Source organism: Leptopilina heterotoma, unplaced genomic scaffold (genome assembly GCF_015476425.1).
Source record: "Leptopilina heterotoma isolate Lh14 unplaced genomic scaffold, ASM1547642v1 Lhet_14, whole genome shotgun sequence".
NCBI classification, from domain to species: Eukaryota; Metazoa; Arthropoda; class Insecta; order Hymenoptera; family Figitidae; genus Leptopilina; species Leptopilina heterotoma.
This window is the reverse complement of record NW_025110859.1, coordinates 5,975,925-5,996,048: the sequence shown is the minus strand read 5'-3', so window position 1 is coordinate 5,996,048 and position 20,124 is coordinate 5,975,925. Positions and strand designations below refer to the sequence as shown.

The 20,124-nt window shown below is 21.0% G+C and overlaps 1 protein-coding gene across 5 annotated transcripts in view; it reads left to right on the top strand.

The window, feature by feature from the left end:
• Positions 1-20,124, top strand: part of LOC122497786 (WD repeat-containing protein 47) — a 126,949-nt gene that overhangs the window by 44,531 nt on the left and 62,294 nt on the right. For 2 of the 5 annotated variants that reach the window (XM_043605075.1, XM_043605074.1), the window contains exons 5-6: positions 5,476-5,586; positions 8,662-8,740. In XM_043605075.1, the coding sequence (XP_043461010.1) occupies positions 5,476-5,586; positions 8,662-8,740 (190 nt within the window). Of the gene's footprint in view, positions 1-1,104; positions 1,332-4,358; positions 4,750-5,475; positions 5,587-8,661; positions 8,741-20,124 lie in introns of those variants that run through there. The other 3 variants (XM_043605081.1, XM_043605080.1, XM_043605079.1) reach the window with 3 other exon arrangements.

Here is a 20,124-nt window from a genome sequence, read left to right as displayed (position 1 = left end):
ATTTTTTTGACGAATTTTAATAAAACATTTAAGAATAATTTCATTTTTCGAGAAATTCGATTAAAATTCTATTAAAAATAATTAAAATTCTGCAATGAGTTTTATTACCTATTTTTGAAAATAATTGAATTCCTGTAAAGAATTTTGTTATTTACAAAAATAATTGAAACCCTGTAAAAAATTTTATTATTTATAAAAATAAAATTACGCGAAGGAATTTATAAAAGATTTGTAAATTGAATTCCAGTAAAATTTTTATTATTTTATGAAAATAATTACTGGTATGTGTAGAATTTTATTAAAATTTTTTTAAATAATTGAATTCTTTTGGAAAATTTTTTTAAAATAGTTGATATTAAAAATCATTGAATTGGGGAAAATTAATTGAATTGTTGAAAATAATTGAAAGTTTGACAAGAATTTTATTAAAATTTTTGAAAATAATTGAATTTCGGAGAAGAATTTAATTATTTCTAAAGATAATTGAAATTTTGAGAAGAATTTAAGAAAGTTTTTGAAAATACTTAATTGAATTGTAAATTAAATTTAAATGTTGAATAAAAATAAATTATAAAATAAATTTAATTTTAAATTATTATAAAATTTAAATTTTTAAGATACAATGTTAAAGTGTTAATTTCTGTTTTAGTAAAATGATTATTATAGTCGAAAGAAGAAAGATGACACAGACGAAACTGTAATATAGGAAAATTAGAGAGTGAAATTTTCAATTGTGATAAATTTAAATTCCATGAAAAATGACATGCAATAATTTTCACTAATTGAATTGAGGAGAAATTTTCTCATTCCACAATTATCAGTTGATTGCTCATTGAAAAGTGCATATGCAGTGATGCTTTTGCACAATTATTGCGAGCGCAAATCAAAGACGCGATTTAAAAAAAAAATAACGATATATACCGGCGGTACTTACCGACCGAAGTCATAATATATACCAGCATACAAAGCCATTGGGATACATGTGTGCTTATGATTTTTACACGCGTGTATACTTTTATCATACTCGAGTGCACACAAACACACACTTGTACCCAGGACACAACGCATGCTGTGTTACAAGCGAGGGCCTCTCAGTGCTCTCAGATAGTCTACAGCGTACTTACAGAACGGTAGTGTGTTATTTAAATACAGTTGTATTTTACAATTTTTCTTCGTCTCTACACAACAAAAATTCAGTTTTTTTCCGTTTCTTGATTTTATTTCGGGTTAGAAAACAGTTTGTGGTTTTTTTTTAATTTAAAAAGTTGTAAGTTGACCGTGAGTTTTAAGTGGAAGTGAAACAAAATTCGTGAAACTGATAAATTCTTAACGTTAGTTGTAACGTGAAATACTTTTTCACTATAAATATTTTCAAAAATTACAGGACTCGAACTAGGTCCGTAAATTTGTTTAAAGTCCGTAAAAAGTCAGTTTTTTTGAAAAAAGGTTTTTTAAAAGCAATAAAATTTCTTAAATTGTACGAGTAAATTTGGAGAATTTTTGAAAAATTACAAATGATTGCAAAAATTCAATTATTTTCAAAAGTCAATAAAATTCTTTGCAGAAATTCAATTATGTTCAAAAATTTTTTTAAATTTTCATCAAAATTTTAATTATTTTTATAAATATTAAAATTCTTCTCTAAAATTCAATTATTTTTAAAAATTTTAACAAAATTCTTGAAAAAATTCAATTATTTAGCGAAATAACAAAATTCTTCAAAGGTAATCAATTATTTTTATATTAAATAGTCTTAAAATTCTTTGCAAAAATTCAATTATTTTAAATACAATTTTAATAAAATTTCATTAAAGAATTCAAGTTTAAAAAAAATTTTTTAATAACATTGTTCAAAAGAATCCAATTATTTTCTAAAATTTTAATAAATCCTTCGAAACAATAATTCAATTATTTTTATAAGTATAGTAAAATTCATAATAAAAATTAAATTATTTTGCATAAATAATAAAATTCTTCTGAGGAAATCAAATATTTTTAATACAATTATTAACAAATTCGATTGTATTCAATGAATAAAAAAAAATTTTCGAAAGAATTCAATTATATTCATAAAATTTTAATAAAATTCAAGAATTAAATGTTTAATTTCAATTATTAAGAAACACGATTATTGTAAAAACTGGAAGGAAATTGTTCATATAAAATTCAATTACTTTGAAAATTTTCAATTAAATTTATTAAAGAAACTCAATTATTTAAAAAAAAAATTCAAAGAAATTCTTCAAAAGAATTTAATCAGGATTATCAAAAATTTTAATAAAAATTCTCGGCAAAATTTCAATTATTTTCAAAAATTTTCCTCAATTTAATGATTTTTAATATCTTGCAAAATTTCAATTATTGTCAGAAATTTTCTTCAATTCAATGATTTTTAATATCTGCAATTTTAATAAAATTTTCCAAAAGAATTCAATTATTTACAAAAAAATTGAATAAAATTCTACGCAAACCTTTAATTATTTCCATGAAATATTAAAAATTTCACAGGAATTCAATTATTTACAAATTTTTTATCAATTTCTTTGCAATCATTCAATTATTTTCATAAATAATAACATTTTTACAGAGAATCAATTATTTTCGTAAATAATAAAATTCTTTTTTGGAATTCAATTATTATTTTCTTAAATAATAAAATTCTGTTTTGGAATTCAATTACTTTCTTAAATAATAAAACTCATTCGAGAATTTCAATTATTTTTAAATTTTTCAATTCTTCAAAAGAATTCAATCATTTAAAAATTTGTTGATAAACTTTTTTATGGGAATTCAATTTTAAGAAACATGAATAATTATTCAATAAATTGATTTTTTTGTATTTAATTAATTGAATTCTATAGTTGAATTTTTTAATAAAAATTGATTCAAAAATGAATTTTAGTTAAAATTTTAGATTATATTTGAATATTATAAGCATTAAAGAGTGAATTTTTATAAATAATTGAATTTTGAAAAGGTTTCAAAATTTAAATCTTTGAAAATATGAATTTTTGATATTTTTAACTGAAAATTCTGTAAAATTAATTTTTTTGAAAAAGTTTCATTGTTTTTTTTTATATTATTTGAATTTTTTATTTTCTAATATATTTTTAATTGAAGAATCTACAAATAACTGAAATTTTGTATAATTTAATTGTAAACAAATGAATTTGAAAAAAAAGCCTCAAAGAAATTTTTCAAAGATTTTATAAAATAATTTTTTTATTGAAGAATTTTAGTTAAAAACACGTAAAAAATTTAATTTTGGAAAAGTTACAAATTTCTGCAATAATTTGTAACTTTTCTAAAATTAAATTTTTTTAACGTGTTTTTAACTAAAATTTCTTCTATAAATAAATTTTTTTAAAAAATTTTTGGAAAAAGTTCTTTAAGAATTTTCAAATTCATTTGTTATTTAAAAATTTATATTGAATTAAATATTGTTTAAAAATAATAAAATTCTTCTTACAGATTGAATTATTTTCATAAATAATACTAATCATCGCAAAATTTCAATTATTTTTACTTGATTTTAATCAAATTTCTCGAAAAATGAAATTATTTTTAAAAATTTTATTAAAATTCGTCGAAAGAATTCAATTATTTAAAAAATTTTTTTGACAAAATTTTTTATGGGAATTGAATTTTAAGAAACATTTATTTATTCAATAAATTATTATAAAATTAGTATTTAAGTAATTTAATTCTAGTAGAATTTTTTAATAAAAATTGATTTAAAAATGAATTTTAGATTAAAATTGTAGATATAATAATTGAATATTAAATTTTTAGAAATTTTAGAAATAATAATTTGAAATTAATTTTTTGAAGAATTTTAGTTGAATTTTAACGAATAATTGAAATTTCGTAAAATTGAATATTGTAAACAAATGGATTTGAAAATTGTCAAAGAACTTTTTCGAAAATTATTAAAAAAAATTGATTTAAAGAAGAATTTTAGTTAAAAATTCTTGAAAATAGTAATTGGATTGATAATGATTTTATCATTTGGTCATCTTTGATTATAAAACATGAAGAAATCGATCACTCCGAGTCGAAGACTCGGAGTTATCGATATCTTCATGTTTTATAATTATGAAAAATTAAATTTTTAGTTTTAAGTAGAATGTTCTTTTATTTGACTCGGACTGATTATATTTTTGTCAGTAATTAATCCGTAATTTTTCCTTTTTGGTCCGTAAGGTCCGTACATTTTTGAATACTTTTACTGGTTCGAGTCCTGTTTAAAGGAAAAAAAAAACAAAAATATTTCTGATTAAAAGTATACTTTGTTTTTTTTTTAAATAAGAATAAGCCTAAAATAAATATTTATAAATTTAGAATGTAATTTTTTCAAGTTGATCAGTAAACTAAAAATTTGAAATCCAAAAGATGTGTCAATCAGTGAATCTTTTTTAATAGCTGGAATAAAACGAAACGATCATTTTTTTTTTTGAAAATTGATTTTAAAATAAAAAAATAAATACCTACAGAAAAGTTGTTTAAAGACTCTGGAAATTTTTTAACTCATCCTCGGCTTAAAATGTTCTTCGCAATAAGTTGTCATATAACAAGTGTGTGATCAAGATTGATAACAATGTTGTATCATAAGCCAACGACTCCACGTTTTCGTATCGCGGAACGTGTCAGTGTGTCTGTGAATAATCGACCGGTTTACATGAAACAGAACAATCACAGTAGTACATGCAGTCTGAGGAGTTCCGGCAGCACACCGCCTTGCGTTAACCGGTAAATATTATACGCACCCAGAGAACAGATTTTTATTTTTTTTTTTTTTTTACTACTTATTTTTATTTATAGCTAACAAAAGTTTCTCTGATTAAAACTCACAAAATCAACGAAGACTGCCTGAAAATTGAATCCAATTATTAAATGTTAATAAAAGTTAGCTTCTTTATTTTTTATTGAAACTCGCAAAAAGTTATGGATGAATTTATTACCAGAATAATTTTTTATTTCTGCGAATCGATGAATAGTCAATTTAATAATTTTTTTCTGATTGGTTTTGTTATTTTACAAAAAACGGATTTTTAAAGATTATTCATTGGTAATTCACTTAATTATATAGGTGTTCGCTTAATGATTTTGTATGCTATACACTTGGATCATAACGGAAAATGTATATGTTTAACCTGCTTCGTCTTGCGTGAAACATTATAATGTCCATAATTCGCGATTTATACAGGAACCATCATTTACCAAATATTCATCATTAACAAGTTTTTAATTTAAGGCAAATAAATTTTTTTTATATTTAAAATTTACATAATGAGTACTTATTATAAAAATAATTTATAAAGAAAAAAAAGCTTTTGAAATCTTCCTATTTTTCCTTTATACTTTGAAAGTACCTTTGAAATGTACCGGTTGAAAGTTGCAAAAACATTATATTCCCAGCTGACGTTTTCCTTTATGTACTCAACCTAAAATTATTGTACTTGCTTTCTATTGCAGCATAAAACAACCCCTAGGAAATAAAGGACCATCACCTGTGCATACCGGCACGCCAGCTAGATCCGGTATTCAGTCACCCAAACCAACAATCAATGGATCAGACTCAGTCACGTAAGTTTTTATTTATTTCGTTTTAAAATAAGTAGAAAACTTTATATGTATATACATGCAATTTACTAGATTTTACTTTCCTGATTTTTTCACCTCATAATTAAATTCTCTTTTAATTATTTATATTGATGTCAATATTATAAAATCTTATAAAATCTATCTATATATTTATTTTTTTTAACCTTCTTCAATGTAAAAAGAAGGCACCTTATTCTAAGATACTTTGATAGTCTTGATCCGATAACATTTGAAAATTTAAAACTTTTTTTAAAATTATTCAATTATTTAAATAGAAAAGTAAATAATTTACCTACTTAATTGAATTTTTTTAAAAATTTAATTCTTATAAAGAATTTTATCAACAAATTTTTAAATAATTGAATTAAAAATTATTTTCATCATTTCAATTCAATTATTATTATCTAGAAGCTTTAACTAAAATTCTTCTCTAAATCAACTATTTTTAATAATTTTTGAAAAAGTTCTTGGAGAATAAGGGAATTTTTCTCAAAAAATTATCGAAAACATCCTATAAATTTAAAAATATTCCCATGAAAAAAAATCCCAAAAGTTTGGAAAAATTCTCTTAAACGTTTAGGAAAATTTCCTTATAAAAATATAGAAAAATTTCTGAGAATTTGAAAAAATTTTCATTTAACTTCCATGTAACTTCAAATTATTTAAAAAAAAGTAAATTAAACTTTTTTAAAAAAATTAATTCTTTAAAATTGCCAGTTAAACGTACAGAAAATTCAAATTTTCAAATATTTTAATTTAAAACTTTTTTTAAAATTATTCAATTATTTAAATAGAAAAGTAAATAATTTAATGAAAAATTGAATCTTTTTAAAAATTCAATTTTCATAAAGAATTTTATGAACAAATTTTTAAATAATTGAATTCTTTTGACGAATTTTAATAAAATTTTTAAGAATAATTCCATTTTTCGAAGAATTTGATTAAAATTGGACTAAAAATAATTAAAATTCTACGATGAGCTTTATTATTGATGAAAATAATTAAATTCCTAAAACAAATTTATAATTTATAAAAATAATTGAATTTGAAAAAAAATTTATTTTTTATGAAATTAATTAAATTATTAAAGAAAAATTTGTTAATAATTGAATTCCTGTGCAATTTTTATTATTTATGAAAATAATTTAATAATTAATAATTAATTGAAGAATCATTTTGTTAAAATTTTTTAAAATAATTGAATTCTTTTTGGAAGTTTATTAAAATAGTAAATAATATTGAAAATTTTTGAAATTAATTGAATTTTGGAGAAGAATTTTCTTATTTATAACGATAATTGTGTTTTTGACAAGAAATTTTTCTTTAAATTTTGAACATAATTGAACTTTCGTAAGAAAATTTTTTATTAATTTTGAAAATAATTGAATTTCTTCAATCATTTGTAACTTCTTAAAAATTCAATTTTTCAAAAAGGCTTTTAACTAAAATTTTTCTATAAATCCATTATTTTTAATAATTAATTAAATATAAATTGACAAATTTAATTAATTTGAAGAAGAATTTGAATTATTAACATTGTGCAAAAATTTAAGTTTTTTAAAATTTCTAACCGAGGGATAAAATCATTAATTTATATTATAAGAATATTGTTACTGTAATTTCATCAAAATTATTTTCATCATTTTCATTTAATTATTATTTTTAGAATTTAAAATTATTTTTTATGAAAATAATTGAATTCTTTGAAAAAAATTTATTATTTATGAAAATAATTGAATTCCTGCGAAATTTTTATTGTTTATGAAAATAATTAAATGTTTGCATTCAATTTTATTAAGATTTTTTTCAAATAATTGAATTATTTTTGGGAAATTTTTTTAAAATAGTAGATATTGAAAATCATTGAAATTAGAAAAATGCATTTTATTTTTGAAAATAATTGAAATTAGGACAAGAATTTTTTTGACATTTATGAAAAAGAATTGAACTTTAGAGAAGAATTTTGTTACCTATTTATAAAGAAAATTGGGATTTTTACGAGAATTTTTTTCAAATTTTGAACGTATAGTTGAATTTTATTTTTTTTTTTTTGAAAATAATTGAATTTCTGCAATTTTTTGTAATTTCTCGAAAATTGAATTTTTTTAGTATTTTGAACAAAAATTTAAATTAGAAAAAAATGTTGCCAAGAATACAATTTTAATTACATTTTCTCGAAAGAATTCAATAAATTATTGAAAAAAATGGATAAAATTCTTGAAATAAATTCAAGAATTTTTTTTAAATATTTTTTTTATAAATACTTGACAAGAATTCAATGATTTTCAGTACATTGACAATTTAATTATTTCTGAAAATAAATGAATTCTTCAATAGAATTCATACAAAAAAATAATTAAATTTTTGCAAAATTTAGAAAAAATAAGTTAATTTTTGAGAAGAATTTTATAATTATTGTATTTAAAATAATTGAATTCCTGTGAAAAATTTACTGTTTATTGATATTGTTGAATTCTTTCGATGGATTTTTTAAAAAATGTTTAAAAATAATTTAATTTTTAGTGGAATTCAATTAAAATTGTATTTTAAATAATTTAATTCCAGCGAAAATTCAATTATTTTCATAAATAATAAAAATTGCACAGGAATTTAATTATTAACAAATTTTTTTATAAATTTCTTCGCAATAATTTCATTATTTTCATAAATAATAAAATTTTTTCTATAGGAATACAATTATTTTCATTAATAATAAAACTCATTGCAGAATTTGAAAATTGTCAAAGAACTTTATCGAAAATTTATTAAAAATAATTGTTTAAGGAAGAATTTTAGTTAAAAATTCTAGAAAATAATAATTGAATTGAAATGTTGGAAATAATTTTGAAGAAGTTGCAGTAACAAAATTGTTATAACTCGGACTGATTATATTTTTGTCAGTAATAATTGGTCCGTAAATGGTCCGTAATTTTTCATTTTTGGTCCGTAAAGTCCGTAATTTTTTATTTTTGGTCCGTAAAGTCCGTATTTTTAAATACTTTCACTGGTTCGAGCCTTGTGTTATGTCAACTGATATTATTATTATTATTATTACAGGAAGCAGAATTCGCCCTCTTCAAACATTTACGACTCCAGAATTTCAGAAGGACACTACGATATCGTAAAACCAGTGAAGGTAAGATTTATTTAATTCATAATTTAATTAACTTGCAAACATTTCGAATCATTCTTGCAATAGAAAAATAAATTCTTAAACTTTTTCAAAATGTTGAAAAATGATAATGACAATAAAATATAAAATTAAAGAACAGAGAGTCAAGGTTAAAAAATACAAATAAATACTCTCAAGGAGCTTTATAAATTAAATATAAATCTGTACATGACACAGCTACTTTAAACTTTAAATACTATAATTGGCCAGCAATTAGATCGATGAATAATTGCGGTCGTGATTTTCCTGAATTAATTAAGACCTCGCAAAAATATTCTGGAATTAATATTCTTCGACACGAGGAACAAATTATTTGGTAATGTTCTATGTTTTTTGCAAACAGCTCATTTTACCCATTGAAAAATTGATGTCATTTTTTCCTTCTTTAACATATAAAGAAAGAAAGAGAGAGAAAGGATTTTTTAAAAAAAAGTAATTTAAAATCTTTTCGCAGGATGAGTTGTAGTTTCTCATTCATACAAATTAAAAATATAAGCCCCAAGGGCTAACGCGCAATTATTACTGATTCATAAAGACGTGTAAAGAGAGCGTTTCGATTTGCAATGACTTAACTGTTCTGAAAAGGATTGAGAACAACTTCACTTTTCTACCAAAGTCTCTATTTTCTAAATTAGTGTAAATCTCAGAATAGTAAAGTATATCAATTAAGTTTTTCCCGAGGTGATTTATTTAAAAACACGCTGTGTTTTTTTTCTAAATCTTCATTCTTCTCTCAGACTTCACAGTCTGTCCCCTATTTCCCTAAAAGTCCCCTTTTTTTAATTTTGTCCCTAAACGTACCCTATTTTGAAAATTTCCACTAAATTTCCCCTATTTTTTTCGTCGCAGGAAATCAATTGTTTTTAATAATTTTTAAGTAATTCTGCAAAAGAATTCAATTATCTTGATAATCAACTAAATTCTCCCCATAAAATCAATTATTTTAAGGATTTTTAATTAAATTCTTTTCTAAAATTCAATTATTTTAATAAATATCAAAATTCTTCTCAAGAATTCAATTATTGTCACAAATCTTAATTCAATTCTTGGCAAAATTTCAAATTATTTAAATAAAATTTAATAAAATACTTTGCACGAATTCAATTATTTTTATAAATTTTAATGAATATCTCGTCAAGAATTCAATTATTTTTATAAATAGCAAAATTTATTCGTCAAAAATTCAATTATTTTCAAGAAATTAAATAAAATTCTTTGCAACATTTCCATAATTTTGAAGTTTTTCGCAATTTAATGTTTTTAAATATTTACTATTTTCATAAAATTTATCAATAAATTTAATTATAGAAAAAACTTGTTGATACAATTCTACGAAAAGATTCAATTATTTTCATAAATAATAAAATTTCATTTACGAATTCAATTATTTTCATCGCAGAATTTTAAGTATTTTTAATACAATTTTAAATAAATTGCTTGAAAAATGCAATTATTATTAACAATTTTATTAAAACTTGAGGAAAGAATTTAATTTTAAGAAACATTCAATTATTCAATAAAACCATAAAATTTGTTGCAATAATTCAAATATTTTCATAAATAACATTTAATTCGTTGCAGAAAATCAATTATTTTCAAAAATTTTTAAGTAATTTTGCAAAAGAATTCAATTAGCTTGATAAACAACAAAATCGCATAAATTCTTCCCATAAAATCAATTATTCTATGGAATTTTAATAAAATGCTTTTCCAAAATTCAATTATTTTGATAAATATCAAAATTCATCACAAGAATTTATCTTGCTTCCTTGTTTTTATATTTTGTTTCGCTTTTTAATAACTTTCGTGCTTAAAAAATTGTTAGAAAAAAAATGTGAGTAGAAAAAATATTCACAATTAGAGAATTTTTTTTTTTTTTGTAAAATAAAATGATAAAAGCAGAACGACACTTGGCTTATTGTGTTACAATGGATAATAGCGTCACCGGATTCGCATTACAGGTGCATTTGTGTATATGAGTTACGGAAACACCTTGCAATCTCTCAATAGATTATTCACAACAATGATAGCAATAAACCGCAAGAATTTAAAATTTCAATTGTCATTTACAAAACTCTCTTCATCGACAGTCTTTTGTAATTCTGGAACTATTTCAATATTTTATTTTGACAATAAAATTGAAAATTTTTAAATTTTTAGAAAATAAAGGAAAACATTTTACTCAAAAAAATGTTCTGCTACATTTATTTACGAATTTCTTTAATTTTAAAATTATTCGAAAACATCAATAACTTCTTCTTGAGATAAATAATTCCTTATTATTATTTTTCCACAGGAATTAAGATTTTCAAAAATTAAAAATTTTAAACCTTTTAAAATTAAACTTACAAAAGTATTATCATTATTTTATATTAAGAATATTGTTACTGTAACTTCTTAATAATTATTTTCATCATTTCAATTCAATTATTATTTTCTAGAATTTTTAACTAAAATTCTTCTCTAAATCAACTATTTTAAATAATTTTTGAAAAAGTTCTTTGACAATAAGGGAATTTTGCTCAAAAAATTATCGAAAACTTCCTATAAATTTAGAAACATTCCCATGAAAAAAAATCCCAAAATTGCCCTTTAAAAGTACTGAAAATTCAAATTTTCAAATATTTTAATTTAAAACGTTTTTAAAATTATTCCATTATTTAAATAGAAAAGTAAATAATTTATTGAATAATTGAAATTTTTTAAAAATTCAATTCTTATAAAGAATTATATCAACAAATTTTTAAATAATTGAATTCTTTTGACGAATGTTAATAAAAATTTTAAGAATAATGACATTTTTCGAGGAATTCGATTAAAATTGTACTAAAAATAATTAAAATTCTACGATGAGATTTATTATTTATGAAAATAATAAAAATCCTAAAACAAATTTATTATTTATAAAAATAATGGAATTCATAAAAAAAATTTATTATTTATGAAATTAATTAAATTATTGCGAAGAAATTTATAAAAAATTTGTTAATAATTGAATTCCTGTGCAATTTTTATTATTTATGAAAATAATTGAATTTTGGAGAAGAATTTTTTTATTTATAAAGATAATTTCTATTTTGACAAGAAGAATTTGAATTATTAACATTTTTGGAAAAATAAAATTTTTTCATTTATTCAATAATATGTACTTTAAATCTAGGATGAAGAATGAAAATTAATTAATATTTATTTTTAAACACTATAAAGTTGAGATAATTTTATAGTTAATGTTTGATGGCGTCGATGAATCAAATGGCAATTTTTTCTTTAACCTCAATACCAGTTGCCATATAATTGGAATATACCAGATTTCTCGATTTTAAATGACACTTAATGTTATTTCACAAATTACAATCATTCAACAACTTTTTATTTTTAAATCATTAGAATTGTTTAAAGCTATTGACATCTTTTTCTCTTTTTGGTTATATAGTATGACATTGTAATTCATTCGATTATCTCTTTCGGCTAGTTACGTCATATTCATTAAATTGAAAATTAAGAACACTTATGTTCGTAATTAAACAATCATTAGAACATTTACAAGGAGAATAAAGAGACGTATATTCTGTTTCATTTTTACAACTTTTTTTTAAATTAGAAAATTTTAATTTTTTTTTTTTTTTTTTTTTTAAATAATAATTTTTCGTTTTATTGTTCAAGATTCTACAGACAATTGATCTGTGAAATTATAGCTGTTCAATAAGATTTTTGGTACTTTGAATTATTGTAATTTCGTGGAAATTTTGTAAAATCAATAGGCTCTTTTCTTCAGAATGAAAAGAATTGAAAGAGAAAAAAACAAAACTGATGGTGAGTGATTTCTAAACTCATATTTTATCGCAACTTGGACTTAAAAAGTAAATGTTTTTATAAGACATTGTAAAAGAGTAGGTACAATTAAGTTGCTTTAACGGGAGCAGTGCATAAACAAAATTACTTAGAAACTTGCAATATTCTAATGCAAACTTTAAAATGTAGACTATAATTTTCAAATGCTTCCGAGTAAACGTATTATGGATAAATACTAAATGGAAAATAATACGTTTTGCTGAATGTCAGAAGAATATAGAGTTTCACTAAATTTTCTTCTCGTGTCTTCTCTTAAAGAAAATATTTGTGTCTTTTTTTATGTCTTTATAACTATATACATTCACTAGATTTTGCGTATCTGCATAAATCACTTAATTTTTAGTTTTAAATTTATTGCTAGACATTTTCTGATCAATAACCTGACTTATAGTTTATTTACAAAAAAATTTAAAAATTTTGTGTTTCTCGCTGAAACACTATAAAGGTAAACTCCAATCATTTTATTGATTACTAGTAACAATTCGCGCGCTAAAGTGCGCTGTTAACTTCTTACTGCCTTTTTTAAAAAATAAAATTAGCATTTTTAAAAATAATAGAATTTAAAAAATCCACTGAAAATTAAATTATTTTTAAACATTTTTTTTAAATTCATCGAAAGAATTCAATAATATCAATAAATAGTAAATTTTTCACAGGAATTCAATTATTTTAAATACAATTATAAAATTCTTCTCAAAAATTAACTTATTATTTTTAAATTTTGCAAAAATTCAATTATTTGTAGAAATCTTGTAAAAATTCTCCGAGAAAATTCAATTATTTTAAAAAATAATTAAATTTTTCACAGGAGTTCAATTATTTAAAAAACTTTTAATAAAATTCAATTCAAGAATTCAATTATTTTTTAAAATAATTAAATTTTCGCTGGAATTTAATTATTTTAAATACAATTTTAATTGAACTCCACTGAAAATTAAATTAAATTATTTTTAAACATTTTCTAAAAAATTCACCGAAAGAATTCAATAATATCAATAAATAGTAAATTTTTCACAGAAATTCAATTATATTTTAAAGACAATTATAAAATTATTCTCAAAAATTAACTTATTTTTTTAAATTTTGCAAAAATTCAATTATTTGTTTGTATGAATTCTATTCAAGAATTCATTTATTTTCAGAAATAATAAAATTGTCGATGTACTGAAAATCATTGTATTCTTGTCAAGTATTTATAAAAAACAATTTAAAAATAATTGAATTCATTTTAAGAATTTAATCATTTTTTTTTCAATAATACGAATTCTTTTGAGAAAATGTAATTAAAATTGTATTCTAGGCAACATTTTTTTCTAATTTAAAATTATGTTGAAAATCTAAAAAAATTCAATTTTCGAGAAATTACAAATAATTGCAAAAATTTAATTATTAAAAAAAAAAAAAAAAAAAAAAAAAAAAAAAAAATTCAACAATGTTCAAAATATGAAAAAAATTGTCGTAAAAATCCCAATTATCTTTATAAATAACAAAATTCTTCTCCAAAGTTCAATTATTTTCATAAATGTCAAAAAAAATTCTTGTCCTAATTTCAATTATTTTCAAAAATAAAATACATTTTTCTAATTTCAATGACTTTCAATATCTACTATTTTAATAAAATTTCCCAAAAAGAATTAAATTATTTAAAAACAATTTTAATAAAATTGTTTGCAAACATTTAATTATTTACATAAATAATAAAAATTCCACAGGAATTCAATTATTTTTATAAATAATAAATTTTTCTCAAGTAATTCAATTATTTTCATAAAAAATAATTTAAAATTCCAAAAAATAATAATTGAATTAAAATGATGAAAATAATTTTGATGAAATTACAGTTAACAATATTCTTATAATATAAATTAATTATTTTATCCCTCGGTCATTTTTAATTATTAGGGGAGAGTCTCCAGTTATGAGACGGGTTTCATTTTTGACCCGTAAATTGTAAACGGGTAAACGAAATTGTAAATAAAATACACCGTTCAAAAGGTAACAGAAATACGCAACTTTTATTAAAAGAAAGTATAGTGTTTCGATGAACTCAAAACATGTTACGATACATTTTCCGAGCACATCGCTTTTTTCAACAAAAAAAAATGTCTCCAGTTGTGAGACACTCATTAAAAATTGCTAAAATTTAATAAGTTTGACATAAAACGTTATGTTCAGTAGAAATAATTAAATATATTAATAATATATATTATTATATACTAAATAATAATATTTATTCGCCAAAATATGACTATCAAATAAACACAATTAAATAGCTTCAAAAAGAGCATTAAAATTGATTTCTTCTGAATCAATTGACTTTTATCTACTTGACATGCCCAAAAATACTAGAAAAAAAATCAAAACAACATTTAAATAGTATGCCTGCAAAGTCGTATTTTTTATGCTGCCCAGATGGGTGTTGACACCGTCTCACAACTGGTGATATGCTGTGTCTCACACCTAGAAATTGGCGCTATTTTGAAAAAGGAAAATTAAATTATTTTCAACCGTAGATTGGAACAATGCAATATTGCATCACAAAATATAAGGAAAACACTAAAAGAAAATACATTACATTTACCTTTTCCAATTAATTAACTTGGAAAAAAAGTACTTTGCATTTATTGAAAAAACGCTTTTTAGTCGATTATCACACACAGTGTTGGTATTTAACAAAAACAGTTTATATATCCGCTTCGGCGTACACGAAAAAGTTGGCTCATATAAAAAGAAATGTTTTTATATAAACCAATCGGCTTTTTAATATTGCATGTTAAAAATAATTGACTGTCTCACAACTGGAGGTGTCTCACAACTGGAGACTCTCCCCTATAGAAAACATGAAGAAATCGATCACTCCGAGTCTTCGACTCGGAGCAATCGATATCTTCATGTTTTATAACAATACTTTTATAAGTTATTTAATATAAAAAAAGTTGGAATTTGAAATTTTATAAAATTTTAATTATTAATGAATTTAATTAGAAATTTTAAAAAACTTAGATTTTTGCAAAATGTTAATAATTCAAATTCTTCTTGAAATTAATTAAATTAGTCAATATATATTTAATTAATTATTAAAAATAATGGATTTATAGAAAAATTTTAGTTAAAAACATTTTAGTAAATTGAATTTTTGAGAAGTTACAAATGATTGCAGAAATTCAATTATTTTCAAAATTAATAAAATTTTTCTTACGAAAGTTCAATTATGTTCAAAATTTAAAGAAAAATTTCTCGTCAAAAACACAATTATCGTTATAAATAACAAAATTCTTCTCCAAAATTCAATTAATTTAAAAAATTTTCCTCATTTCAATGATTTTCATTATCTATTTTAATAAACTTCCCAAAAGAATTCAATTATTTTAAAAAAATTTTAACAAAATGGTACTCCAACATTTAATTATTTTCATAAATAATAAAAATTGCACAGGAATTCAATTATTAACAAATTTTTTATTAATTTTTCCCAATAATTCAATTAATTTCATAAATAATAAATTTTTTTTTGTATTTAGAATATTGGAAAAAACGATCTCCAAAAGGACTTTGAAGTTTTGAATTCAATTATTTTTATAAATTTTGAAAAATCGTAATTTAAATTTAATATTTATAGCATTAATTTTAAAAAATTGTATTTTTCCTCAATTTTCTATTCATGACATAACTGACTCAAGTTGTATTTAAATTCAACATTGAATGATCAGATAAATTGACTTCAGCTAATTATCGTTAGAATGCGCCACGATCCACAGATTGAAAAAATTGAGTCGATAAAACAGTACTCACGCGGAAAAATAGGTATTGTTTTTACAGTAAATCCAGTAAATTGAAATTTATCGAGATCTGGATTCTTATTAAAGTCGACTTTTTTTTCTTTCACTCTTTAAATTTAACTATTATTGTGCGTCCGGGACAAATTGACAGTGACAAGGTCGTCAAACTATTTGAAGAGTGAGTATTTTAACGGTTTCTTGAGATGGTTGTTAACGGTTTGGTGAACGATCGTTCCGCGCACGTGGATATAACAAATATATAGGTATATACTATATTATACATCTTTTCACCACGTGTGTTGCAGCTTCGGGGCCTTCTATCTCTTCTTCACATGAATATAGTCACTTAGCCATTCTACATATCATCTTATGAATCATTTTATATGTATAACTATCTGAAACTGCATTCTTGAATGTGTAATTTAAGGTCCTTGAGTATTATCTTGAGATGCTCTCCTTATAAACTTGTTCGATCGAAGCGGTTGCAAAACATTTTCTTCTTAAATATATGGAATCAGAGTATATGAAACTTTTTCCAGTTAGAAGCTCCATTACATTTTATAACTTATTGATAACTGTCAACAATAAATTATTAAAGGTAATATTTTTTTAATTATTACCAGTAACTAGTAGTTGCCTGCTTCAAGGGCCCTATATTTTGAAAATTTCCCCTATTCTTTTCGTCGCAGGAAATCAATTATTTTAAATAATTTTTAAGTAATTTTGCAAAAGAATTCAATTATCTTCATAACCAACAAAATTCTATCCATAAAGTCAATTATTTTAAGGATTTTTAATGAAATTCTTTTCCAAAATTCAATTATTTTGATAAATATCAAAATTCTTCTCAAGAATTCAATTATTGTCAAAAATTTTAATTAAATTTTTGGCAAAGTTTCAATTATTTAAACAACATTTAATAAACTGCTTTACACTAATTCAATTATTTTTATAAATTTTAATGAATACCTCGTCAAGAATTCAATTATTTTTATAAATAGCAAAATTTTTCGCCAAAAATTCAATTATTTTCAAAAATTTCGAAAAATCTTTGCAAAAGTTCAATTACTTTCAAAAGTTTTTTTGCAATTCAATAATTTTCAATATTTACTATTTTCATAAAATTTACCAACAGATTTAATTATAGAAAAAATTTTTTTGATACAATTCTACGAAAAGATTCAATTATTTTCATAAATAATAAAATTTCATTTACGAATTCAATTATTTTCATCGTTGCAATAATTCAAATATTTTCATAAATAACATTTAATTCGTTGCAGAAAATCAATTATTTTCCAAAATTTTTAAGTAATTTTTGCAAAAGAATTCAATTATCTTGATAAACAACAAAATCGCATAAATTCTTCCAATAAAATCAATTATTCTATGGAATTTTAATAAAATGCTTTTCCAAAATTCAATTATTTTGATAAATATCAAAATTCATCACAAGAATTCAATTATTTTAAAAATTAATAAAATTCTTCGCACAAATTGAATTATTTTAAAAACATATAAAAAAAATTGTGATCAACATTTCAATTATTTTTATAAATAAATAGTAAAACTCTTCGACAAAATTCAATTATTTTGAGGAACTTTAATAAAATTTATTGCAAAATTCAATTATTTTCGTAAATAACAATATTCATCACAAGAATTCAATTATTTTAATAACTAATAAAATTCTTCGCAGAAATTCAATTATTTTCAAAAGTTTTTAAATATTTACTATTTTTATGAAATTTATCAACAGATTTAATAACATATAGAAAAAAAAACTTGTTGATACAATTCTACGAGAAGATTCAATTATTTTCATAAATAATATTAATAAAATACACTGTTAAAAAAGATTGTAAATTTACAATACTTTCATACAAAAAGTGATTGAAAATTTATAAATATTGTATATGAAATAATTTCAAAAACGCGTGTTTGAAAGATTTGTAAATTTACAATATTTTTAAACAGAAGTGTTTGAAATTTTCAAAAATTTTTGTATGGATTAACTTCAAATACATATGTTTGAAAGATTTGTAAATTTACAATATTTTCAAACAAAAGTGTTTGAAATTTTCAAAAAATTTTGTATGGATTAACTTCAAATACATAAGTTTGAAAAATATGTAAATTTACAACTTTTTCATAAAAAAGTGTTTGAAAAATTTATGTGTAAAATAATTCAATACACATATGTTTTAAAATATTGTAGGTAAATTTATAACTTTTTCATTGAAAAGTACTTAATTGAAATTTTTTTGAGTTTTTATACGAAATTGCTTCAAACATATGTGTTTAATAATTCTCTAAATTAGTTTAAAACATTATTTATAAGTAAATACATTTTCAAATGTTGAAATAACTAAAAATTTTTTTAATCAATTTAATTAGTTAAATTTGACAAAACTTATTAAGAGAATAAAACATTTTGGATGATATAATATAATTAATTAATATAGTTAGTTATTTTGTACAGATTAAAATTTAAAAACTGCTAAATTAAATAGAAAAATATTTTTCCATAAAAAATCTGCTGTTCATAAAGTATTGTTTAAATATTTCTAAAACATCTTAATACATATCATAAATTTAACAGAAACGTGAAGAGAAAAAAAGTAAAGAATACAAGAATCGGTTGGTGAAGAATTTTAAAGATATTGAATCTTTAGAAATTTAGAAGTAGTCAAAAAAAGGGAATGGTCCACATGTTTCTCACTACTGATACTTTGCAAGAGATTTTCATAGCCTCCCTTGGTCGAGCGCGTCTAGGCGCAGCTCTCAAGGTTGATGGCTCCATACAAGACACAGTATACACAGACAACACTATATACGACTAAGGGTTCAAATCGTAGTGTCGAATTTCCGTAAAAATGCCAATGAAACTTTTTTTTAAATTAATTTACATTTATTGTAACATATCAAAACACAATATAAACAGTTTATAATAGATTTTTCATTTAAATATTTAAATCGTTTTTGTATTTCAAACAGATTTGTTTGAAATTTCAAACAAAACTGTTTGAAGTTTCAAACAAAACTATTTGAAATTTCATTCAAACACTTTGTATTCATTTTCCAAAGAATAATTTGAAAATTTTAAAGAAATGTGTTTTAAAATTTAATAAGAAAATTTGTATTAAATTTAAAAATGTGTGTTGTAGTTTTTCAAAATTGTATATGATAATTGCTTCAAACATTTTTGTATAAAATTTGGAACAAAAATTTTTAACAGTGTATCATTTACGAATTCAATTATTTTTATCGCAGAATTTCAAATATTTTTAATACAATTTTAAATAAATTACTAAAAAAATGCAATTATTATTAAAAATTTTATTAAAACTTGTGGAAACAATTCAATTTTAAGAAATATTTAATTATTCAAAAAAAAAAAAAAAAAAATTCGTTGCAATAATTCAAATATTTTCATAAATAACATTTAATTCGCCTCAGAAAAATTCAAATCAAATATTTAAAAAATTTTTAAGTAATTTTGTAAAAGAATTCAATTAGCTTGATAAACAAAATAAACAAAATAAATAATAAACAAAATCGCATAAATTCTTTCCATAAAATCAATTATTCTAAGGAATTTTAAGAAAATTCTTTTCCAAAATTCAATTATTTTGATAAATATCAATATTCATCAAAAGAATTTAATTCTTTTGAAAAGTAATAAAATACTTTGCAGAAATTAAATTATTTTCAAAG